The 26,713-nt window shown below is 42.6% G+C and overlaps 1 protein-coding gene across 6 annotated transcripts in view; it reads right to left on the reverse strand.

The window, feature by feature from the left end:
- The window catches only part of PIP5K1B (phosphatidylinositol-4-phosphate 5-kinase type 1 beta), a 104,067-nt gene that overhangs the window by 59,600 nt on the left and 17,754 nt on the right, over nucleotides 1-26,713 (reverse strand). For 5 of the 6 annotated variants that reach the window (XM_048504073.1, XM_048504072.1, XM_048504070.1 and 2 more), the window contains exons 2-3: nucleotides 19,585-19,666; nucleotides 15,321-15,389 (exon numbers count right to left, since the gene is read on the reverse strand). In XM_048504073.1, coding sequence (XP_048360030.1) covers nucleotides 15,321-15,389 — 69 coding nt within the window. In that variant the 5' untranslated portion in view covers nucleotides 19,585-19,666. Of the gene's footprint in view, nucleotides 1-15,312; nucleotides 15,390-19,584; nucleotides 19,667-26,713 lie in introns of those variants that run through there. The other variant, XM_048504076.1, reaches the window with a different exon arrangement.

The following is a 26,713-nucleotide window of genomic DNA, read 5'->3' on the forward strand; positions in this document are numbered from 1 at the left end:
GCTAGTGAGCCATTATATATGAACCTGGGAACCAAATGGGAAGCAGGTTTATTTTTAAAAGATTATAGTTGATGCTTACTGCATTCTGTTTGAAAGCTCTTCACAGAGGGGGGGTGTGTGTGTGTGTGTTTGCTACTTGGCTGTGTGAATTTTTACAAGTTATGTTTGGCTGGGACTGCATAAAAAAGATCCTGAGCTATTCTATTAAGTACAGATTATTCTTTCTTTTTAAAGTAAAGTGCTTTCACATTAAGTGCTAAACATTCTGACAAATCTCCTGAAGAATTTTTCCTCCTGCCACTTCCATTTTAGATAATTAAAACACAAAGATAACTAAATTTTATGGAGCAAACCTGTTTATAAAAACATTGTACACTTTTAAACTTAAATACTCTTCACCAACTGTTGCTATTCAGAACAAAATAACGTGAACTTAACTGTTACATAGCCATAATTTTGTGCATACCTGGCTGGGCATGTTGCTCTTGAACCAAAAAAATAGCAGCAGCCCATTTAGTTAATTAGATTACACAGCAATAGGCCCTTTCCAGAGATATGGCTCTGCTTACTTTAACCCCTAGAAACACAATGTTGCAAGCCAAAATATAATGATTAAGAAGTGTCTCTATTACTTGAATTTCACTGAACTCTTATATCAAAAAGAATACAGAGAGTACGATCCACATATGACATGACTGCTTCTGTCCACCTGGAGCCTTTATCGGTGGAGCTTGCAGAACAGTAGAAAACAAACTGCTCCTATCACACAGTATTTTTCCTCAGCAAACTCTTTTGAAAGTCACAAGAATAGTTGGCATAGAAAATGGTATTTTCCTTTCATGAAACGAAGGTACATTGTCGAGTTTCAGTTTATTTTTCACATAACAAACGATGTGCTGATGGGTCATTAGTGTGTTATTATTTGAACTAGTTAATACTGAAAGCTGCATAAGTTCCTAAGAGCCAATTTGCTAACTACAAGACAAAGTTGGTCACTCCTGAACTGATACTTTAATTGGTAAAAGAACTGAATGAATTGCTCAGAAATTTCCCATTTCTTCCCCTGAAAAGGTCTTTTATAAAAGATTAATGTCCTGCATAAACACTAAATTATGTAACTTTGATTAGGCTTTGTTTCAGTCTGATCCTTTTTCAGTGACTGAACCTTTGCATGCCGAACAGCCACAGAAAACAGAGGCTAATTGCAAAAGACTATAGATAAAAGAAACTGAATCCTCTCAAGAAACATTACTTCGCAAGAGCTGTGTGCAAAAAATGAACTGAATGAAATATGAAATGTAGATTCTAGTCTGTCTCTAGGCAAACAGTATACTAATGTGGGTGGATTTATTTGAGTAGTTAAGGTGATCATAAAACCTTAGCAACAAGAAAAACTAGGCTTTATTATCAGTGTAAAGTTTATTATCATTACTCAGGATTTCTACACCGCCTCTTCAAAGTCCTGCTCAAGGTAGCCTATAATTTAAACCACATCACAATACTAAAAACAGTTGGTAGATTCCTAGTTATGCAGAGAAGTGGCGGACTCACTGATTAAAAGTACATTTAGATGTTTATTGGGGAACTACATTTCAGATAGGAAAGCTGAGAGACAAGAGATAAATTTCAGTTACCTTGCTAGCAAGCAAAAAAGGAAGAGGAGATTTCTAAGTAGGAAATTAGACCTCAAATTATTGGTCTAAGAAAAGAGAAGAGGTGACACAAAAGGACAGAAGGGTTTCTAACCTTACACCTCTATCTAGCTGACTACTTGCCCACTCCCTGCTGGGTCTTCTTCTCAGTTCCTTTGCACATTAGACATTGTCACGTTCAACAAAAACAAGCTATTGAACAGAAACTGAATAAAAACTATGCTGGCAGGTGAGAAAGTGTTTTGTTAAATTCCCTAATTAAACATTCTGGAAAACAGAAGACTGGTGGTAATAATTAGCCTCAATATCTGCTGCTAATCAAAAGCATCATAGTTGTATTCTATAATGTACACAAGACTAATTCCACAGACTGCGCATGAATGGACAAACATTATGCACCCAACAAAATAATGTGACAATATTATATTGTGTCGTATCCCTACACAAAAAAAGTTAATGAATATAAAGCTGACATTGAAAATCACAATTTTTCCAGGAACAAGTGAAGTTGATGAGATCTTCAAAATTTGCCAACTGTTAGTATAACCCCTATGTAAGAATGGGATGACCCAGGAAGGGGTGGAGTCTGAAAAGAAGCAGAAGGCTGCAGAACTCATGAGGTTGGAGGAAGCAAGGCTACCAGGCTAGGACCTTGATTGATTTTATTAAGCCCTTAACACCTTGTTTAAGGTAACTGCAATGTTGTTGGGAACTAGTGGGAAGGGAGTTGTTTATTTTGCTTTATTGTAAATGTTAGAATTTATTGTTTCAGGGTTTTTGTATATGTAATTGTTGAGAGTTCTTTTGGGGACCTTCATCATCTTGAATCCAGTTCACCAAGCCTCAAGAGTCTCCATGAGCCAACCACCAGTAGGAAGAATGGACTTGGCATTATCAGACTGTAATTAGAAGGACTTGGAATGAAACTTGAATGGGACCTTGGAATGTTAAGTTAAATGTTAATGTTTGATAATTGTCATATGTTAAAGAAAGTAAACCTTTTTGTTTAAAATTTAGTTGTTGCAAACTCCTTTCAAGTTCTGCCCCACAGAACCCACAAGCTGAGGTTACATTAGGAACCCCAAAGAAGGCCAATTGGCCAGAAGGGTACCAGCTTGCAGCTGCAATGAACTTCCGCTTCCCTCAGTGTGTCTCCATAAACTTAAAGACTCTCATTCCGAATGCTAGCAATGAAGCCATCCACCTTATGAACGAAATGCTGACCTGGGATCCAAAGGGGCGGCCAACAGCAAGCCGAGCACTGAAATTTTCCTACTTCCAAGTTGGTTAAGTTTCAGGACCACCTCCACAATATCTGGATCAGAAACAGCCTCCTTTCAAGTCAGTTTCAGGACCACCTCCACCTCCACAATATCTGGATCAGAAACAGCCACCTTTCAAGTCAGTCCTGCCAACAGAGCCAAAGCCCTCTCTGCCCAGTCTAGAACCTATGTCAAAATTAGAATCTGTATCCAAGTCAGAATCTTAGTCTTCACCAGATGCACCTGACAGATTTCAACTTCAGTCTCTGTCCAAGAATAATCAACATCCCCTCCAGCCAATCCAGCTCCCGCAGAACTCAACCAATCAACAACTGTCAAAGTCACAGGAACCGTTCTTTCCAGCCATCAATAAAAACTCTCCAAAGCAAACAGCCATAGGGCCTCCTTGTGGTGCCGTGGGCCTGAAAAACTGTCGGCGGTGATGGGGTCAAACTGTATTAAAGACTATGGATAGCTGGGATGATTTTGAGGATGCAAAATTTGGACATTTCCAAACCCAAACCCAGCATTACAATGATACATGAAAAGAAATCCAAGGAATCTCTCTTTAGTGTTCCCAAGTCCCCTATGTCATGCCAGCCAGGTGGAGAAAACAGAATTCTGAAGAGAATTGACTCTGGGATATCGACTACATCAGCAAAACAATACTACTTCAAGCAATCAAGATACATACTTGGAGCAGCCAATAAAGAAGGATGTCAAGGAACCTGGAACAACTATGTGTTTTCAAAACCGCCAGCGCCTATTGGAGGTTTGTCAATGCAGGAAACCCCAGCTTTGTAGGGGCCGCTTACAATGCCCACGGAGGCTACATCCCTTCCTTTCACAAAAATGAAGCTGGTTTAGCTGGTCAGAGAATACAGTTAGCACCTCTTGGGCTGTCAGCCACAGCTGGCCATGCTCCATCGCCGGGACCTACTTACAACCCAGCCGCAAAAGGCATTAACATCTTGACTCACCCAACACCCATACCGCCGCTTCATGGAAGGACAGACTGGTTGGCCAAGTATGGAGGCCATTGGTAGAGGTGCTTTCTTGAGCAATGAGAGTGGTAAAATAATAATTTTAGAAAGGTGATATAACTCCAAGTACCAATTCCTTGTATTTGCAAGCATAAAATTACTTTTGATAATGTAGACATAGCTGCACATAGTACAATGCCTGAGTGGGTAGGGAAGAGATTTGTGTAACCATTTTTTGACTTTGATCCGCAGACCTGCATGTACAGCAGTGGACTCCACATATGCATCTTGAGCAAACAGCCAGGGTTTTTAGCTTTGCTTGGCACTTGAATGAAAGGTGAAGCCTTTCCTTGTGCAAATGACTTAGGAGCATAAGGACAGGCGTCCTCACTCTTGCAAGGAGCTCTTGATTTGGTAGTAAAGTTTTATGGAGTGCTTGCAAGTGTGATTCCATAGTTGGAAAATTAGCATATGAACGGTTGTGGGGAAAACAGTGCTTTCCTACACAGAGGGCCAGTTAATATGATTGCCAAGATAGGAAACGTAACATAGTAAATGTAATTACAGATACAGCTCTATTTTCTGTATGCAATGAGATTCAGCTGCCTTCTCCCACACTGGCTTCCCACACACCTGCCCTACCACTTTTCTCCTTTTCATGGGAGAGAGTTCTGATGTAGCTACTAGCTTTGTTCTGGTTTGTTGCTCTTGTAGTACCTTCCCTTGGTGACCAAAGCTGAACAACTATAGAATTCCCTGCTAGTTCCCAAAGGAATTGCTTATACCTGGCGATGTCTGCCAGAATGTTTATCCTTAAGGCTCTGTTCTGGCTGCTTGTACCTTCCTTCTATATGTCATACATTACAAAGTGACTCAAAAACCTATGTGCTTTTCCAGGACACTACTCAAATGCTAGAGCTTTATGCTTCTTCAGCTATTAAATCTTGTAATATTTGTAATATTAAAGGTGACAATCTAAACTTGTAAAAGTAGCATGTAGTGTACATAAACTCTTAAAAGATTTGTTCAAAGGTTGACTATTTTGTATGTATTTTATTAATTTTTTTAAAAATGTATTCTTGTTGTAGAGTATTTATTGGTTAGTTGACCCTTGAATTTGAGCCCAGTGGGCTCAGTGAGCTCTGTCTTGATTTTTTCCCCCAGTAGCGTTTACTTATGTGTTAAATGCACTTATGTGTTAAATGCACTCTCCACCCTGATAATAAACTGTGTATTGATTGTAGTAATGTTATTATTACCCAGACAGTTCCAGTGTTATCCTTTAATACTTTTAACACTAATGCAACAAGAATACTGGTTAAAAATAAAATTCTTCCATGTTAAATGATTTTGAGCACTGTATTGCATATTACTGATACTTTGAATTGATTGCATAAGCAATACATTGAGTTAGTTAGAACCATATAGGGCTATATATGCCAAACGCTATTCATCTTTAGCCATATTCCACTCATAACTCAACAGGATTCAATGAAGAAAATATACAAAACATTTCTCCTGCCACAGTTCTCCCAACATTTCCTGCCATTTTTTTCTTTTGAAGCCCTTAACTCATAAAATCGATATGCTAATTATGAACTTCAGAGTTACTATGGCTATACAGATACAGTACAAGTACAACTGCACATTAATGATCATAGGTTATACAAAATATGCCTTGTCCTCACAATCCATAACTAGTCATCTTAATAGTGAATAACTGTTAACTGACTTCATTGCACAAAACTAACAAGCATTCACAATTTCTAAAGAAGCTCACTCGAAGCGAACTGGAGAGTTGCAAAGTGTAATGCTGACAACTATGCAGTGCCATGAGATAAAGAGATAAAAGAACCAGGATCTAATGCCCTGAAAAGTGGGAGAGAATTTTCCCTGGGGAGGAAAGGAAGAGAGACTTTTCAAAGCAATGTCAAAGCATCAAAGAGCATTCATACAGATTCTTACAACACCAAAGCCATAAGGAATAAAAAACAAAGTGTTTCAGAGGTCAGTCATCTTGGTCTGTAGTAGAATAGTTAATTTGAGTCCAGTATCAGATTATAGACAAACAAGATTTTCAGGGTATAAGCTTTCAAGAGTCAAAGCTCCCTTCGTTTTGACTCTTGAAAGATTATATTCTGAAAACGTTGTTGGTCTCTAATGAGACACTGGATTGAATCTAACTGAAAGGCTTGAGACCTACACATTTGAAGGACTATTTCTCTTTGTATGCATCTATATACGAGATGTACTCCTCTCAATGTATCTCAATTGCTGTGTCAGCTCACAAGATTGTATGATTGCCCTTAATTTAACTGCAGACTTTTCAGTCACTGCCTATCCATCTGGAAGTGGCTTATCAGAGTAGGCTAAAAAGTTTATTTTAGCAATATGAGCCAGGATTAAAAACATGCTATATTAATTATATACCAATAATGGAATAACTGAAAGTTTAAGTGTCCAAAGCATGTTTCAGTAACAATGGCTGGGGGGTGGGGGGGGGGGAGGCAGTGTTTGTTTTCAGAAATAGACTGTTCAGTTAATGTTGTGTCATGAGAACACATAAAATACACTTAACTACAATTCACATGCACAATTCTACATAACAAGACTCCTGGCAGAGTGCTTTCTCATGGCACACACCCTGCTTCTAGTAGGAGATACAGTTTATCTGTTCAAGCAGAAATAGATGCACATAAACTTTATGTAGACTAGTGGTTCCCTGCCAAGATATAAATATAGATAGCTTGGGACAGTAATCCTTGTATCACAATCTTAAGAGTAACAAATTAATCTATTTCTTTAAGTTGCTATACACTTGACTAATATCACTGACTGTTTATTCAGATAATATTACTTTTTATTTGTTTGCGGCCTTGAAAGCTCTGCATTGAAAAGGGGAATATAACTCTTTTAAACAAATAAATGTAAAATAATAAGTAACAAATTTGCGGGAGCAGTGATTTCATTTTATCCCTTTGCTTCCTCCCCTGTGCTCCTTCTTTTCTCGGTATCTCACTCTTTCTCCCTCCTGCCACCCCCTTTCTTACTCTGCCCCATCACTCCCTCTTTCTTCTTCAATCACCCTCCTGGCCTCCCACCTGCTTCCCCTTTCCTACAGCAACAGAGGTAGCAGCAGCTATCCAGAACTCTCCCAATTACAAAGATCAGTTCCCTTCAGAGTCACCTGCTCCAGGTTGGGAAATTCCTGGATATTTGGGGGTGGAGCCTTGGGAAGGGTACCATTTGTGGAGGCAAGGATATAATTCTACAGTCTCCTCGCTCGAAAGCAGCTTTTTGGGGGGGACAGGCATAGATCTGTGTCATCTGAAGTTCAGCTATAATTCTGGGTCATCTCCAGTCCTCACTTGAAGGCTGGCAACTCTAGTTTGCCTGGAGGAAATGGCTGCTTTGGAGAGTGGAGTCTATGGCATTATGCCTTTCTGAGGTCCCTCCCCTCTTCAAACCCCATGCTCCATCTCTCAAATCTCTCTACCGCCTTCCCATCCAACAGCCAACCTACCTTTATCTGCCCCTCTATCTTAAGTTTTCCATCCCCCCCCCCCAAGCAGCCTCTATCTTGGAAAACTCTAGTTTTTCTTCACAGTGGGGCCAAAGCAGCTTACATTAGCCTTCTCTCCTCATTTCAACCCACCCAACAACCCTGTGTGGTAGGTTAGGCTGGAAGTATGTCACTGGTCCAAAATCACCTAGTGAACATCTTTAGCAAGATAGAGATTTGAACCTGGGTCTCCCAGACCCTATTCTGAAGCTCTAACCACTACACCACACTGTTTTTCACAGGGTGGCTGATATGAAACAGCAGCAAGCAGCCCAGACTAGTGGAGTCAGGCAAGTTGGGTGGCATCAAGTCACCCAAATATTATTCAGGGCCTAGGATTGCCTACTTCCATGTGGGACCTGGGGAATACTCAGAGATCTGTCCCCCATGGAAAAAAAATGACTTTTCTGAAGGTGATGGGGTCGTGTTATATTTGGCTGACGTCTCTTCCTTCCCCAAACCCTGACCTCCTCAGACTCTACCATAAAATCTCCAGAAATTTCCAAGCTTGGAGCTGACAACCTAGCCCCAGTGAATTCTCCCTCAAAGGCCAAAATAAACCTGAAAGAATTCTGCTCTCCCCCTGCCCTTTACTGACAGGGCTAATCGTTGAAACACTAGTTGCCTAGCAAAAGCCACTGAGAGAATCCATTACTTAAAGCTACAAGTACTCCTTGTAGACATCAGACACCTGTAAAATGAGCACAGGGCCCCCCCAAGGCTGTGTACTTTCACCACTTCTCTTCTCTCTGTATACCAATGACTGCATCTCAAACGATCCATCTGTTAAAATACTGAAATTTGCAGATGATACAACAGTGATTGGTCTCATTCGAGACAACGATGAAACCGCATACAGACGGGAGGTTGAACAACTAGCCTCGTGGTGCCACTGGAACAATCTAGAACTGAACACACTTAAAACCGTAGAAATGGTGGTAGATTTCAGGAGAAACCCTCCCATCCTACCTCCTCTCACAATACTAGACAACACAGTATCAATAGTAGAGACCTTTAAATTTCTAGGCTCCATCATATCTCATGCCATAAAATTCTCACATAATATCAAAATGTCATCAAAAGCACAACAAAGAATGTTCTTTTCTCGCCAACTCAGGAAGCTCAAACTGCCCATGGAGCGGCTGAGACAGGGCTACAGAGAAGTCATTGAGGCTGTCATCTGCACCTCTATAACTGTGTAATTTGGTTCTGCAACCCAACAAGATCGACACAGACTTCAGAGAATAATCAGAACTGCAGAAAAAACAATTGCTGCTAACCTGCCTTCCATTGAGGACCTGTATACTGCACGGGTCAGAAAAAAGGGCTGTGAAAATATTTACTGACCCCTCGCATCCTGGACATAAACTGTTTCAACTCTTACCCTCTAAACGTCGCTACAGAGCACTGCACACCAAGACAACTAGACATAAGAACAGTTTTTTCCCGAATGCCATCACTCTGTTAAACAAATAATTCCTCGATAATGTTAAACTATTTATTATATACTTATTATATAATTACTGCACTACTTTTTTCATCATTCCTATTACCCATCTCCTCCCACTTATGACTGTATGACTATAGCCTGTGCTGACATTTTATTTTATTTTATTTTATTTTATTTTATGATTTTACATTTTATGTTTTCATTACTACTGATTGTTTCCTGATTGCTTACTAGACATATTTGACAATCATTAAGTGCTGTACCTTATGATTCTTGACAAATGTATTTTTCTTTTATGTACACTGAGAGCATATGCACCGGAGACAAATTCCTTGTGTGTCCAATCACACTTGGCCAATAAAGATTCTATTCTATTCTATTCTATTCTATTCTATTCTATTCTATTCTATTCTATTCTATTCTATTCCTTTTATCATTTTCAGGTTTTCAGATTTTTCTGCAAACCTGGGGCACTTTTCAAGTTTGTAGAAAGATCTGTCTTATTCGTTCACAGTTCCAGTCAGTAGATTTAACTATTCAAAGATTTGGCTGACTTCACTATTGGAATATAAGACAAGCAACAAGGTTATCATACAGACTATGTTAAGCTAGAACAGAGAAAACAGGTCTTCTTTTGGAATAGGCTTTTCTTGACAATATAAACCGGAGAAATTTGTATAATTTGTAACACCATTATATTGTGCAGATATCATATGCTATAAGTCATGTGCACATCTATGACATAATTGGCTGTATAACAAGTCATCCTAACATATAATTCAGAAAGAATGGAACGTACGGCGACAACTCACTGCCAGCTAATCACCGCGTGGTTTGGGGGTGAGGGGTGCGACCCCCCCCAACTGCTGAACCAGCTCAAAGGCTTTCTCCCTGTGGCAGTGGACAAACATATGATGAGTCAGGGCTGGCCCAAATCAGAGCCAGAGAAAGGAGTTCTTGGGGCCCTTCAACGACTCCAGGGTGAGCAGGAGCTGAGGATTTCTTCCCCAGTGGCTGCCTTCCCTCCCATACTATAAATGTGCCACTTCATTGCACCTGCCATTTTGTGATGATCTCCAGGGTCGTTTGCACTGCAGGTATTGTGGCTGCCTGCCTTTTTATTGAATAAAGTACATGATTGAATTCAGCTCTTCTTGCTGATATCAGCAATATATAGTTTTGCCTTTTGTAATTTTAGAGGGGAAAGGGAAAAAAATTAAATGTGGGGTGGGGAAATAACTCTATTTTTGGCCCTGGAGAAAATGGCTGCTTTGGAGAGTGGACCCTGCTGTGCCTAAATCCCTCCCAAAAAATCTCCAGGAATTTCCCAACTTGGAATTGGCAACCTTATGTGCATATGTGTCACCAATATCTGTTTAGAGCCCAATGAATTGTTTACCACAATGGGCTTTACTGCTTGTTTAAAATATGCTATCAACCTTCATGCACAATGATAGCTAATAGACTGAAATCAATCTAGTTCTTAAACACAAAACTCTTTTACCTGTCTCACTGAATACCGACCTACAATTTCCTTCTCCCTCCCCTAAGTATTATTTCATTTAAAGAAATAAACAGTATCAACAAAACATTCCCTTGACTGCTTTCTTAAAAGGTGGTAAAATATACTGGGGAAACAGCAACTGTCTCCTAATAATATTTGAAAATATTTAAAGGCAGCTTTGTCTTCTTTGAGCATGGACTCCGTCTTTTTGGCTGGGAATGTAGCATTAGTATAATTGCTAGAACAGGATAGAAGCTTAATCCTATTAAACAGTAACCTATTAAATTGTATAACAATGTCAGGTATCTATTTTATTGGCACTTTCAGATTAAGTAGTTCGCGCTAAAATGCAATTAACAGAATCTGCATTGTACTACAGAGCACTAATCCAGAATGATTCCTTTAGCTACACACCATGATTCATATGATCCCTCCCTCTTCCATTATGGAACTCAAGATGGCTTACAAATGACTCCCATCCCCTATACAGGCACTAACCAGAGCCACGTCTGCTTATTTTTTTTGTAGCAGGATTCACTATTTTTGACAAAACATTATTAAACAAAAAAGGAGAACATACAGGAAAGGAAATAATATACAATAAATGAATCTGCATTAATTATCAGTTATACTAGAGGAATATGAATTGCATTTTAAGACAAATATGATTTAATATATAAATTTGCTGAATCTTTTCTATAACCTTATCATTACATAATTTAAAATTATTTAAATATCTATGAATATGAAATAAATTTAAAAACCAGGATAACATCCCTTAAAATTAGATGAAACTTTGCATTTTATCATACTTAAGATTTTTTAATATGTCAAAAATGCATGTCTACATTTATACACTTGCATGTTGAAATCATGCATCATGACATCATGAAATCATGCAACATGACATCAAAGTTAGATAAACCGTTCACACTTGATAATACTTAAAATAGGGCTCCCATTTTTCTTTAAATTCACGCACAGGTCTTCTGTTTACAAAATGAGTTAATTCTGCTATATAGTAATACTCTTTTGCCTTATTTTCCCAATCCAGAGGAAACTCTTTCAGTTTTTCAGGTAAAGCCAACAGTAATTTTGGCTGCCGATATTATATACAAAAATAGTTCTTTTTTTTTTTTGGTATATTTTTGGTAGAATGCCCAATAACATAGCTTTTGGGTCCATTTGAAATTTGATTGTTAGTACTGTTGCATTTCTGTGTGGATCAGTATCCAAATTTTTAAAAATTTAATTACACCACCCTCAATTGCTTAGATTAACAAGGTTGCAATGTCATGCTTCTTACAACCATATCTTACTGTGCATTAACTAAAATTGCTTAGATAACCAAATTCTCCCATCTCTCTTCACTGCAGTAAATTCATCTTCTTAAATGCTGTACAATCACAATATATGTGTACTGGCAACCATATAGGTCATTTTTATACATAGGGAACTGAAGTTGAAAGATAAAGTCCTGCTCAAGAATATTTAAGATATAGCAGTACTCTTCTCTCCATCCACTGGACCATATGGCTAGCAATACTACACAGAATTCTTAGGTATATATCCCATGTCCAAACCTTCCAACCCTTTTCCTAATCATCACTCTCTCCTTTGAATGATTTGTTAGATATACTATACAATCGCCATCTCCAGATTTTCACAGATTTAACTACAATTCTAAGTAGGAGTTCCATAACACAAAGAAGGTTTAGCAGCAGATGCACAAAAAAACCTCAGGTTATGCTTCTAGTATACCAACCCAAAGAGTGATTTTGTGCACTTTCACCATGGCAAGTTGTACCAATTCAGAACTCACATGAAGCTCATGAAACTCAGTGAGATTTAAGTTCCCCATTTGGATATTACACAGGAAATGCAAACAGAGGACAAACAAGACACTCATTTACTGCTGGTACTTCTGAGTAATATCAGATTTTGTCCAAAGACTACTAAAGTATTCTTTCATGCTTTGTAAGATTACTGTTGTGATTTCAAACTGAATATATCTTCTTTCTTGCAATGTAATGCTTTTATCTTCTGCTTGCACAACACACCTACATCAGGTGAACAGAGTCAAAGGAAATAAATACTGCAGTTGAAATCACATACTGTAAGCTGATTTAGATATTAAATATCATATACCGTATACTGATACTAGAATTCCTGAATTAACCAAATTGCTTTAAACATTGCCATCCCAATGCCACAGATCAGGGCAGGTTTGAGTGACATTTTTGCTTTAGAAACACTTGATTAAAAAGAAACTATTTGTTCTCCCAATTGTTGTCATATTTTATTGCAAATACCAATCTACCAACAACTCCGCTTCTCATTCCAAACATGCCTCTTTCCAACCTTATAAAACAAAAACTCTGTTTTTCCTCCTTCGGCCAATATTTACTCAGAATTTGGTGTATAATCTATATGTACTTTATACACAGCAACATCTGAATGCTCAACCATCCAAACCACGGATTAGAAAGAACTGGAAATAGGTAAGGATGATGTGTGCTACATCTTAACTTTGGGGGTTTCTCCCAGTATTTAGCCAGTAACCACAGCATACAATGATAAGGACATCCCCTGTGTTGTGCTGACTTTAGAATTTATTTGAATGCTCTTAGTGGAAAAAGTACTAATAATTAATAGCTAATGATTAGTCTGCTACACATTTTTTAATTCCCAGAAAACAGTTTAAAAGTCAAAACTTGGATTACATATTTTAGACAACTCAATTTATAGAACGGGAGATAAAGTCTGGAAAAACTTTGTACCTGACCCATCCTGGTACAGTATTTTATGCAATAAATTCTGAACACTATGGTAGACACAAATGCAGCTACAACTGACTGTATTTCTAGAATACCTGCATAATTACAATGATAAACTCCAAGAACTGGAGGAGTGTTTTCCAAACTGTGTTTCAGGGAGCCCTGAGATTCTTTAGGAACTTATCAAGGGTTTGCCCATAGGGAGTGTCCTAATGGCTCGTCCTTCAAAGCATAGCTCTAAGGGAATACTGGGTGTGTTATAGAATGCATTTTATTGTAAACAGAATTCCCATGAGGAGCAACAACTGGTCTAGTAGCATCTTACAAAAACTGTGTGTGCATCTAAGCATATGCTGACAAGTCCTTGGCAATAGATATAGAGGTTCACTGGCAGAGCACTGGAATTTCGTAGTAGACAAGGTGTCATGGAAAAGGGTCTCTGAGCAAACCAACACACTATTCTGTTGTTGTCTGCCAACATGTGAACTTCAAATGGTTAGGACACTGGGGCAAAAATAATGCAGTAAAAGGCAAACACCCCACACTAGAAACTGACTCTCCAAAAAATGCTGTCACTCCAAATATGAACAAGTTTTTTTTAAAGACACCAAATAACTGACATCTTAAGCAAAGAATTTTCAGCAACATCTAATTAAATTTTAAGTCAAGTCAGGTGGGTCAGAGAGTCTGCATGGATATTGGAACAAGAAACAAAAAAAAGTTACACTATTCAACGTTAGGGATTGGCTCCGTAGATAACTCAAAAGAAGTAAATACCTTTAATTTTTTCCTGCAAGTCAGGATCAAAAAAGCTCCATCCCTTGGTGTTTTCCTTCCATGAAAGTCAGCATGGTGAAAATCAAACATGCTGCCCAGAGGCTGGATCTGGCCCCTTGAGGGGGCTTATCGTGCCCACAAGCTGGCTGAGGCAACACCCTGCTCCCAGTATCAATCTGGGCCTGGTGAACCTGCAATGGGCTAGTCAGTGCAGACACCAAGCCCACCGCACTGTGGGTTTGCCAGTCCAGGCATCAACTCACCCCACTCTAAGTCTGGTCTGCTGCAGGCTCACTAGTCCAGGCAACCACCACACCCTACTACTCATCTGGCCTGGCAAGTCACCCCTCCCTCATGATAATCTATTCTATGCCATCTGAGACATCCACTCTCTCCCAGTGCTGACAATACTCCCCAGTGTCAATCTGGGCTGGTGAGCCTGCCAACTGCAGCAGCCACCCACACCCCATATGGTATTCTACACTAGCAGTGCAGGTAGCCATCCCTTCACTCCCAATCTGAACTGACTAACCCCCCCGCCCGGCACCCCAATGCTGATCTGGGCTTGCGAGGCTGCTGCAGGCTCGCCAGCTGAGGCAGCTGGGCCTTCCATGCCATTCTGGGCTGGAGAGCCCACTGCAGGCTTGCCATCCAAGGTGGACGTTCCCCTCATTGTCAATCTGGGCTGGAGAGCCTGCTGTAGGCTTGCTATCTGAGGCAGCCCCCACAAGCTAGAAAGCCCTCAAGGGGCTCACCAGCTGAGGCAGACACTTCTCCCTCCCAAGGACACAGCCTGACCAAATCAAATTTATGTCATATTTGACCCTCGAACAAATCAGGGTGACACACCTGGTGTAGAGGTTAAAAGTGGTGGACTCTAATCTGGAGAACCAGATTAGTTTCCCCTCACCTCCACATGGAACTTGCTGGGTGATCTTGGTCTAGTCACAGTTCTCTGAGAACTTTCTCAGCACACCTGCCTCACAAGGTGTCTGTTGTGAGGAGGGAAGAAAAGGTAATTGTAAGCCACTCTGAATCTCCTTAAAGGTAGATAAAAGCATAATATAAAACCCAACTCCTCTTTTGTTGCTGCTTCTTGCGAGGATTTGAACTGGTGCCCATGACTAGCACAGGAAGACTGCTCAGTTCTGAACACTAAGCATCTCATTAAGAAAACAATATGCAAACTGTTGGGATCTGTGAAAACGTGACTATCAACTTTCCCATGCTCAACACACAAAGTATTCACATCTCAAATACATCTCAAATAAAAGAATTGAGACAGAATCCTGTACAAACTGGCTTATAATGACACTGATAAAAATACTGATAAAAAGACACATAACTTCTAACCTTCTTGTACGTTTTCTCTTCATTTTGTTTTCCAGAAGAGGGATCTCCATTTTCAGTTACTGACTGCATCTGAAAAGAGAAAATAAATCAAGTCGCAGGATTTGAAAATGTTACAGTCAGTTGGCTGCTTATCAAGAAATAGTCAAGAGCCTCTTATTAGCAGGACAGCAACAAAAAAGATCACATCTGAGCGGTAACTGCTAGACCAGGGGTAGGGAACCTGCGGCTCTCCAGATGTTCAGGAACTACAATTCCCATCAGCCCCTACCAGCATGGCCAATTGGCCATGCTGACAGAGGCTGATGGGAATTGTAGTTCCTGAACATCTGGAGAGCCGCAGGTTCCCTACCCCTGTGCTACACGTAAGGGGCCTCTCATCCCTACACACACAGAAACATTGTTTCAGATCCTGGTTTAAAAACAATCTCCAATTTGCTATAGAGTTAAAACCAATGCTGATGAACCGCTTACCTCGGTTAAGGGGGCAGAACAAACCTTGATAACTTACCATGAGGGTTCCTTCTGCTCTGCGGAAGGGAGAACATCTTCAAACATTGGTTATTCCCACTGGTCACTCAGGGAGGCGGGACTAAACTTCTGCTTTTTGTCCCACTGCTGGACTGTTGCTACCCAGTTCAAAACTTTTCAAGCTATAGAGGTTAACTTGAACATAACTTAATACTTGTAACTTAGAACGCAACAGTATAACTATTAGAAACTGAATAGATCTCCTAGGAGAAGAAGATAGTTAGGGCAGTATAGCAGGGGATAGTTTGTCAGTGATTTTGCTAGCACGTAGGATCTGCTACTGTTTTTCTCTCCTGTTGTCTCTAATGTGGTACTTGCCCTTTTGATTGTTTGTTGCTGTTATTCTTTGTGGATTGTTGTTTGCCTTTTGGTCTTTTCACTGTATGCGTAAGCCCAGATGGGCAAGAGATGACCTCCCTTCCTCACAGCAGAGAGAACCTTCATGGTAAGTAATCTGGGTTTGTTCTCACTCTGACGGGGAGGGCATCTATAAATGTGGGATGTCCAAAAGCAGTGTCTTTCTGAGTGGCTTGGAGTTCTTTGCATCTACAAAATCCTGTAACACCTTCCGTCTGAATACTTCATCTTCTGTGGTATTCAGCATATAATGTCTTACGAACGTGGAGACTGAAGACCACTTGGAAAAATATATTCTACTGATGGTGGTATGTCCATGGTGGCACTGGTGGCTGTTGACACCTGTGGATTGCTGGATCAGTATGCTTGAATTATGCATTGTTTTATCATGTAGCTAATGGCCACTCTGGACATCTTTTTGCCCTTGTTAGGGGCTGTGGTAGAGATAAACAGGGAGTCTGATGATCTTCCTGGAGTTGTGTGTTTCATGTAGATCCTTAGGGGCCCTGCATAGATCTAAGGTGTGCCAGGGTGCTCTGGCTTAGGGCAAAAAGAGAAAAGGTGGAGTTCCTGTTCTCTGGGAAATCTGAGGCTGACTTTGGGAACAAAGGTCTGGTTTGGTCTTAGGACAACTTTATATTTGTGAAAAACACACAGCTTCTGTCTGCCTGAAAAAGTCCCCAGCTCTGATACCCTCCTGGTTGTAGTAATGAGAGTGTCTATGAAACATACTTCCTCTGTAAGAGGTCCCCTTTGAAGATTGCCAGTGTCTCTTCTGTTCTGGCTGGTACCTAAGAAGGGTATGAAAAGAGTGAAAGGAAGTCTGAAAGGGAACCCTTCTGTCCTCCTGCCTAAGACATTTGGATATTGCCTTTTTCGTACCCTTTGTTTTGATCAATATTTTGTCCAGTTCTCCAAAGAGCTTTCCTCCGTCAAAGGGGCAAGCCATGAGGATAGCTTTGGAATGGTGATCTGTTAGCTCATGATGCCCTTCTGGAGGTAGTGGTGGCCACCATGACACGTGCTGCATAGGTCATAATATCTACAGAGATGCCCATCATAAAGGAGACTGCCTTCTGTACTCTCTTCATACCCTCAAAGATTCTGTAACTGTCTGGTGGTATAAGCTGAATAGGTTTTCGAGACCAGACAATGGAGGCTCTTGCAATGAGAACAGTCATGGCTGAGGCTCTGATTGCAACCAAGGCTTTGTGGACTTTCTTGGCAGTGAAGTCTACCTTCCTAACCAATGAGTCTTTTATTGTGCCCATGCCATCTACCAACAGCAGGTTGGAAGGCTGTAGCACTGAGATGGGGCTAGCTACTAAGAGTAGCTGTAGCATTTCCATGGCTTGACTTTCTAGGTCAGGGGTAGGGAACCTGCGGCTCTCCAGATGTTCAGGAACTACAATTCCCATCAGCCCCTACCAGCATGGCCAATTGGCCATGCTGACAGAGGCTGATGGGAATTGTAGTTCCTGAACATCTGGAGAGCCGCAGGTTCCCTACCCCTGTTCTAGGTTATGTAATTTTTTTGGCTGTGCTGGGAAACATTCTATCAGACATGGGTTTCTGCCACTGCTTTGATAAGTCTCTCAAAGTATTTTGGAAGGGGGATCAACTCCTCTGCTGAAGTGGCTCTAGGGAAGAATTGCTTGCTCCCCTTGGGTTTTGATTTTTCTCCTTTGTTCCCCTCTGCATTGCCCAGGTCCTATGTAAGGTCAAGAGCAGCAATGGTTTCAGCTAATAGAAATTGAAAATCTTCTCCTTAAATAATCTGGAGAATTGTTCTACAGTTGGTTCCTCCTCCCACTCCGAGGAAAACTCTCCCTCTTCTTTTTCTTCTTCTTAGAGAGAAGAGATGACGTCTGCAGCCTCTGGGGGCTCCTGATGAGGGAGCCTTTCTGGCTGCCTGAGCGAGTCAGGTTTGTCTTCTAGGGGTCTTCAGCACCTGATTTTTCTGATGGTGTGGGAGAGGGAGATCTACTGCCACTTTCGGTGGTAGTGGCTATGGCATGGCTGACCTGGAGGTGCAGCATTTCTTCCCTAACATCCATTTGTAAAAGATGGGAGAGATCCCAGGGAAAAGATGGCCACCTTTCCTATTCTCAAGATGGCTGCCTGACCTCAAGGTGAAAGGGTCATTTGTTCCTTTCCCCTGAGAGATGATCAAACTGTTCTGGCTAAAGTTGAAGCTTTCTGTAGGTCTGGCAGGCCACTGTCACCCCTCAGGGCTGAACTGACTCCTTTTGAGGGGGCTTTTGCTGCCATGGCTTTTTTCATGGCTTTTTTGTAAGGTTCGCTTTCCCGCTTTCGTTTTCACAGCTTGATTTGCAGCACCCCCATGCACTGCTCTTATCCCTCTTCTAATTTGCTTGTTAGTGAACTGAGCTCCAGCTGCTGTGCCAACAACAGACCCAGGTCGGTGTCCTCCTCAGAGAAAAATTCTTTCTCAGGGCTACCTGCTCTAATTAGAGCATTTTCCATGGCTTTCCAGCTTCGGTCATCTCCCCTTGGGTGGGAGATTATGGTGGAGGAAGAGAAGAATAAAAGAATTGAGAGGAAGACTGGTGGGGGTGTTTTTTTTGTAGATAAGGTTATAAGATAGGATATAGTAGCAAAGAATGGGAGGAAAGCAGAAAGGAAGAAGAAAATATAGCTAGCAGCTGAAGAGTGTCCTCACTATGGTTAGGCAGGAACTAAACTGGGTAGCAACAGCCCAGCAGAGGGACCTGCCTCCCTGAGCGACCAATTGGACTAATCCACATTTGAAGATGCCCTCCCCCTTACAGTGAGAACAAGGAAATGTGTTTTGAGGAAGAAACTGTGAGTGCTGCTTCTGCACCCACCTTTTGCTTCTGTTTCTCGAAGTATGACTTGCAGCGCAATCCTAAACAGAGGCCCCTTCCACACATGAAGAATAATGCACTTTCAATGCACTTTGCAGCTGGATTTTACTGTGCGAAATGGATTGAAAGTGCCTTATTCTGCATGTGGGGAAGGGGCCAATGTTCCACACTTCTGTGCTCACTGACTTCAATGCACTCTGCTTAGAGTTAAACTAATAGTCTTATCTAACCTTATCAGAATGCACATTCTCAGGCCATGCTAAAACACTACTTTAACCAACGATTTCTGGAAGAGCTACGATTTGGATTTATTTGGGTGCTACAGACACCATTAACCAAGAAGTACAAGCTTGTGATTTAACATTTTTTACCTCCACAAGACCTACGTTAAAATGAATAATTATAAACAAAGCAGCAAGGTACTCCATGAGTACTTCCCTCACTCCATCTGCCTTTTGTAACCAACATGTGAAAATAATTGCCTATTTAAACAATAGTAGATTCTTATGATAGTATTAAGATTAACTCACCTTGTTTAGCTATGTTGCAAGCAATGTGAAGCAGAGAAAGACAGTCAACCCATTCATTGACGTTGTTTGTTTTTCTAAGTTCCTTTTAAAAGAAAAGAAAATTAAATACTTTGCTAACTGTAACTGGAATCTAATAAGCTGCGAATACATATAATGTCAGTTGCATATTGTGTGAATCAATTCAGTTGTCCTTTGTGTATTCTAATATAGATTTTGTCCTAGATACAGTCTGTGACCTCCTTATAATAAAATATTTATACAATGTAGTGATTAACAGCTCTGTACAAATTGCAGTTAAAACATAACACCTGCCTCAAAAACTTTACAATGAAAAGCCATGATCTTTAAGAACATAAGAACATAAGAACATAAGAACTAGCCTGCTGGATCAGACCAGAGTCCATCTAGTCCAGCACTCTGCTACTAGCAGTGGCCCACCAGGTGCCTTGGGGAGCTCACCAGAGGTGGGATCCAGCAGGTTCTCACAGGTTCCCGAGAGTAGGTTACTAATTATTTGTGTGTGCCGAGACTAATTGGTTACTAATTGGGGTTACTAATTGGTGATTTTGGGGTTACTAATTGGTGATTTTGCCACGTGATTTTTGCCTTAGTTACGCCCCTCCTCTCAGCAGTAGTGCGCAGAACTTGAAGCAGTCTAGCAGGAGGTGCACCGGCGTGCTTGGCAGCCTGTGCCTGCGTGCATTCGTTTCCTGCCCAAGGACCGGCGCAGCGGCTGCGTCCTTGCCACAGCCCCGCCCAGGAATGCCCCACCCCTGGAATGCCCAGCCATGCCCCCGTCGTGCCCTGCCCAGCCCCATTGGTGCTACGCCACAGTTTGAATCCCACCACCATGGGAACCTGCTACTAAAATTTTTGGATCCCACCATTGGAGCTCACATGCAGGAGGTGAAAGCAATGGCCTTCTGCTGCTGCTGCTCGTGAGCACCTGGTCTGCTAAGGCATTTGCAATCTGAGATCAAGGAGGATCAAGATTGGTAGCCATAGATCAGGGGTAGGGAACCTTTAACACTCAAAGAGCCATTTGGACCCATTTTCCACGGGAAAAGAAACACTTGGAGCCGCAAATGATTTTTGACATTTAAAATAAAGATAACACTGTATATATTGGGTTTTTTTACCTTTTACTCCGCTTATTCTGAGAAGCGCGTGGATGCGTCCGCCCTGCTGCCTGCAGGGCGGGCAAGGATGGGGCCAGCAGCTTGGCCTTGCCGGCCGCCAGGAAAGCGCCCGCCCTACTCAAACGGGGTGGGCGAGAGGGGAAGCCTGCGGTGTGGCCCATCCGGCCACAGGCATTTGGTGCGCCCGCCCTGCTGCCTGCAGGGTGGGCAAGGATGAAGCCGGCGGCTCAGCCTCACTGGCTGCCGGGAAAGCACCCATCCCGCTCCAACGGGGCGGGCGAGAGGGGTAGCCCGCAGCGTGGCCCAGCCGGCCGCGGGCAGTTGGTGCGCCCAGCCTGCTGCCTGCAGGACGGGCAAGGATGAAGCCGGCAGCTCGGCCTCGCCGGCTGCTGGGAAAGTGCCCGCCCCACTCCAATGGGGTGGGCGAGAGGGGAAGCCTGTGGCGCAGCCCAGCCAACTGTGGGCAGTTGGTGCGCCTGCCCTGCTGCCTGCAGGGCGGGCAAGGATGGGGCCGGCAGCTCGGCTTGTGGAGCCGCAGTGCAAGGGCAGAAGAGCCGCATGCGGCTCTCGAGCCGCAGGTTCCCTACCCCTGCCATAGATCGACTTCTCCTCCATAAATCTGTCCAAGCCCTTTTAAAAACTATCCAGGTTAGTGGCCATCACCACCTCCTGTGGTAGCATATTCCAAATACCAATCACACGTTGCGTGAAGAAGTGTTTCCTTTTATTAGTCCTAATTCTTCCCCCCAGTATATTCAATGAATGCCCCCCGGTTCTAGTATTGTGAGAAAGAGAGAAAAATTTCTCTCTGTCAACATTTTCTACCCCATGCATAATTTTATAGACTTCAATCATATTTCCCCTCATTCTTCTCCTCTCCAAACTAAAGAGTCCCAAACGCTGCAGCCTCTCCTCATAAGGAAGATGCTCCAATCCTTCAATCATCCTCGTTGCCCTTTTTGTCTGACAACAAACTCCACCAATAAGGGAGCAGAACTGAGGGGTTGTCATCGGACTGAGTCCTGCTCCGTTATTGGTGGAGGGTTCGTTGTCGGACAAAAAAGAACTTGATGGGCCTTTTTACAAACCCGGTTAGAATTCTTTCCTAAAAATCTGGTTTTGCAATTCCTGCATTCTGCAAGTGATCCAAGTTGTGAAAGAGTCAAACCAACTGATGTATAAACCCAGTTTGATGCCAGGTTTGCGTATGTATCTTCTGTTGGAACATGTGCTTAGATGGGACATGATCTATTTGACAGTTGGACACTCCCTCCTGCTAGTGCCGTGTGTAAATCAGTGCAGTGTGCATAACCAAGTAACGTGTGCAAAGACTGATATGGCATGGGCATCGGATTGGCACCTGGTTTGTATATTAGTAGACACAGTCCACTCAGTGGAAGGAGCTTGGAAACAGCTGTGTCTGGCGGAGCACTTTGGTGGTGGTTAGCAAATAAACGGATCTGAACGGTGACTGTGTGTCTTGCAGTTCTTGTTTGCCTTGCACCCCTCAAGGTGTCCTACTCTCGTGTAAGCCGCTGCTTCGACAGGTTATGGGCCCAGATTCTGCCCTTTACCGAGAGTAGCTGTTTTTGTTGCTGTGTGCGAAACAGTTCCCGGCTGCACCATGGCTGCTTCTTTTGCCGGTTTGCCTTCGAGCGCTGACAGAGCACAACTATGTGACCTGGTGTTTGGAAGATGAAAGCCTTTCTTCATGGAGGATTTCAGGACTTTGTGTCAGCTCCTTACCTCGCCGCCCTCAGCGTTGGAGATAAGAGCTGAGGAAGCCGGCAAGAGCATCCATCATCTTGGCGGTAGAAAGCCCTTAACTGCTCTATATCAAAGATGCAGCGGCCTCGAATGCTGGAACTTACTCAGAGGCATGCCTACCAGCTGAGTCTGTTGGAGGAAAGTCTTACTAACAAGACAGTTGCATCACCAGGCTAATGGAAGGGTGACTCCGGCTCTCTGAGCACCTACAGAAAAATGCGAACGCTATTTTCTGAGCTGGCTGATCGTGGTCTGCTTTATGAGGACTCACATAAAGCCTACCTGCTGATTTCGCCGCCAGATCTATCTGCGGGAGTCGCTGGTCAGCAGCCTCCAGACAGTTCGCGGATGCCGCCTTTAACTCTGGACTACGCCACCGGTTGCTGGACTGCGAGCGACAGAGGGAATTCCAGAAGAGCGCTGCCGGTGCCTCAGAGGGAAACAACTCCTGAGAGTTCGGGTCCGTCGTGCTTCCTGCTGTTTGTGCTGACCAGGCTAAGCTACCGGTGGAGCTCCTGGCCACTTAGCAAGAGCATGCGCGGAAAGTGCTGGACCGGACGGAAGCCCAAACAGAGACAGAAGAAGGGTCCTGGGAGAGGGGACTCTCCGCCTCTTCGCCTGCTTTTGTGGTTACGCTGCACTGACAAGGACAGAGATGGAACTTGGCTCATTGACTCTGCCTGTTCTATGCACATCGCGGAACCGAGCATTTGCTTACAGAGGATCAACGCATTCTGCATTATCAAACACGCAGGTTTGGCAAACGGACTCCAGTCTCTGTGGAGAAGCAAGGAAACAGCTTTACTTGCCTGCTTTGCAAGCGACACATTAAAAATGTCCCTTTATGTACTCTGTTTGATTTCTGTTTGCTCAGCCGCTAAAATGACGACAGATGGGTATGTTGTTACTTTTGCTGATCAAATATGTACAATATCTAAAAATGATGTTGTGTGTGCGCGAGGGAAATTGTTAAATGGCTTGTATTATTTAGAACACAGTGATAATGGTACTGTCTGTATGTCTGAGAAGGTAGCAAATGTGTCTAATGTTCCTCCTCATGACCAATGCATTCATTATTACCATCGTGTGTTTGGACACATGAACTTCAGAGCACTAGCCAACCTAGTAAAGGTGTGCGGTCTGAAGGTAAAACCCTGCAAAAAGTTTTTGGAGTGCTCTGTGTGTGGCAAAACCAAAGTGAAGGCGTATCCTTCAACTGCCAGAAGCACCAGAGAGTCTGTCCGTCCACTCCAACTGGTCCATATGGATCTTGCAGGACCGCTCCAACTCCAGTCAGGGAAAAGCGAAGTACCTAATGGTTCTGTGCGGACGATTTTAGTAGGTACACGTGACTTTTCCAAAGTCGGCTGAGGCATTTCAAAAGTTCAAGAACTGGGTGGAAATGATAGAGAAAGAGCTGGGTCATAAGGTGATCGCGCTGGCAGACGGACAGGGGAGGAGAATGGACAGATAATCAATTTCAGTCTTGGCTGGAAAGAAGGGGAATCCAACACCGCAAAAACTAATCCTTATCGGGCTCATGAGAACGCGATCGAAAGAAAAAATACCGCATTTTAAAAATATGAAAGAAAGCATGCTGTTAGATGCTAATTTGCCAGAATACTTCTGGGCAGAAGCAATAAATACAGCCACATATGTGCTGAACAGAATGTGGTCTTCTGTAGTGAAACAAACCCCGTTTTTTCCTGCTGTATGGGAAAAATCCTGACTTGTCAAACATGAGGATTTTTGGCAGTAAGGCTCATGTGTTGGTGCCACCACAGCAGAGAAAGACAGGTGACCCCAAGTGGCAAACTCTGACCTTTGTTGGCTTTGAACCACTGGACCTAAAGGTTTTCTTTCATCATTATGGACGGGTTGTCATCTCCGAGTGCTAATTTTGTTAAGCATGCGAACTGGGAGAAAATCCACTCAAACACAGAAGTGTTACTTCCATTTACTGAGCCTGAAACAGTTAATGGACAGCAGGCTTTGCCAGCTGCTGTTCAAGGTCAGCGCTCAGAGAGTGTGAAACGTCCGAGAAATAAACAAACTGTCTCCTCTAGTGAAGAGTCAGAAGGGGAGGAGGTGGAACGAACTATCCCCGCACATCAAAAGGATAAACAAGGGTGTACCACCTGACCGGGTACGGTCACAGTCAGAATGTTTATGTGTGTCAGACTTCTGTTTTGAACCGTCCCTCCTATGCAGAGATTTTATCTCTTCCCACTGAAGAAAGAGAGAAGTGGGAGGAAGCTATGGAGGCGAACATAGTACTCCCTTTGTTAAACAAAATGTGTTTGTGAAGGTAACTGCACCCCCCGGCAGAAAAGTAATCGGTTCTAAGTGGGTATTTAAAAGAAAACTGTTGCCCGACAATAGGCTGATTTATAAGGCAAGAATTGTTGCTCGCCTTTGGCGCAGGATAAACCGGAGGAGGAGAAAGGGTATTCTCCACAGCCAGACCAGAGCTCCGCGGGTCTGTCCTTGCCCTAGCGAGCAAGTATGACATGAGGTTACCATTTTGATTTTCAATGTGCTGCACTTTAATGCCCACTAAGGCAAAACGCCTATATGGCTACTTCTGTTATTATGAAGGCGATGACCCAAACATGGTTTATCAGCTGCAGCCGCCTCCCTGTACCGCCGCCTGATTCAATCTGGGAGGAACTGGTACTGCTGCTTAGATGCAAAACTGAAAAGAGTGTGGTTTCATCGCACCTCTGCTGATGCCTGTGTGTATGTGAGAGGTCAAGCATCAGACAGAGAAATCATACTGGTGTATGTTGATGACATTTGTGTATGTACTAAGACTGACCAGCAGGCAGGAAAACATCTACAAAGAACTCAGTGAAACCTTTGTGGTGAAAGATCTAGGTGAAATAACCCACTACCTAGGCATAGACATTAAACAAGTAATAAATCAAGGCTTCTTCATGTGCCAGAAGAAGAAAAATAGAAGCCATAGTCAAGAAAGCTGGAGTTAGATCGCAGGAGAACTGCCGCGACCCCAATGACTGTAGAGTTTTGTAAAGGATCTGATACAGAACTGTGTAGTGATCCAGAACTATACAGGTCTCTATTAGGAAGCTTACTTCCATATCGAACTGGACGCTTAATTGCAGACCTGGCTTTTGCCGTAGCATGCTAAGTTTACATGCTGCTAAGCCAACGCAGCATGACTGGATAGGTCTGACCCGCAGGATAATGATATCTGAATGGCACTGCTGAACTTGGATTACTGGTCAAAGCAGAGAAACAGAGTAACGTGCTTTGTGCAACAACAGATAGCTCTCTTTTGCTGACGGTGAGAACCAAAAGTCATGCACAGGGGTTTGTAGTGACTTATGCCAATGTACCAGTATCCTGGCAGTCCCACAGACAGACCTCAGTTAGTCTCTCAACTGCTGAGGCTGAGTTCTGTGCCATCTCTGAAACATGCAACGAACTGATCTGGTTGAAAGCATTGTTGTCAGAGTTAGGAAACAGTGCAACAGCCAATCCCGTGTTAGAGGATTCACAGACAGCCATTCATCTAGCAGAGACAGAGAATCTAAAGGCTAGAACCAAGTACATAGGCTGAAATATGAACAGATGCGAGAACTTGTACAATGTGGGTTCATTAAGCTGCAGTATGTGGATTCAAAGTCAAATGTAGCTGACGCCTTAACCAAGCCTACTGCTAAAGAAAAGTATGTACTTTTATGTGAGCAACTGAATGTACTGTCTGTATCCAATGTATAAAGTGTAAATATGTAATGTCTGTCAAACCGATCATGGAAGGGGTGTTGGAACATGTGCTTAGATGGGACATGATCTATTTGACAGTTGGACACTCCCTCCTGCTAGTGCCGTGTGTAAATCAGTGCAGTGTGCATAACCAAGTAACGTGTGCAAAGACTGATATGGCATGGGCATCGGATTGGCACCTGGTTTGTATATTAGTAGACACAGTCCACTCAGTGGAAGGAGCTTGGAAACAGCTGTGTCTGGCGGAGCACTTTGGTGGTGGTTAGCAAATAAACGGATCTGAACGGTGACTGTGTGTCTTGCAGTTCTTGTTTGCCTTGCACCCCTCAAGGTGTCCTACTCTCGTGTAAGCCGCTGCTTCGACATCTTCCTTCACCTTTTGTTGCACAGAAAAATCCAGTTATCCATAGTTTACAAATATAATTGTGTGAAAGTTAATCTATTAGTCCCAACCCCATGGACAAAGACACACA

This window comes from Sphaerodactylus townsendi, linkage group LG07 (genome assembly GCF_021028975.2).
Source record: "Sphaerodactylus townsendi isolate TG3544 linkage group LG07, MPM_Stown_v2.3, whole genome shotgun sequence".
In the NCBI taxonomy this organism is placed as follows: Eukaryota; Metazoa; Chordata; class Lepidosauria; order Squamata; family Sphaerodactylidae; genus Sphaerodactylus; species Sphaerodactylus townsendi.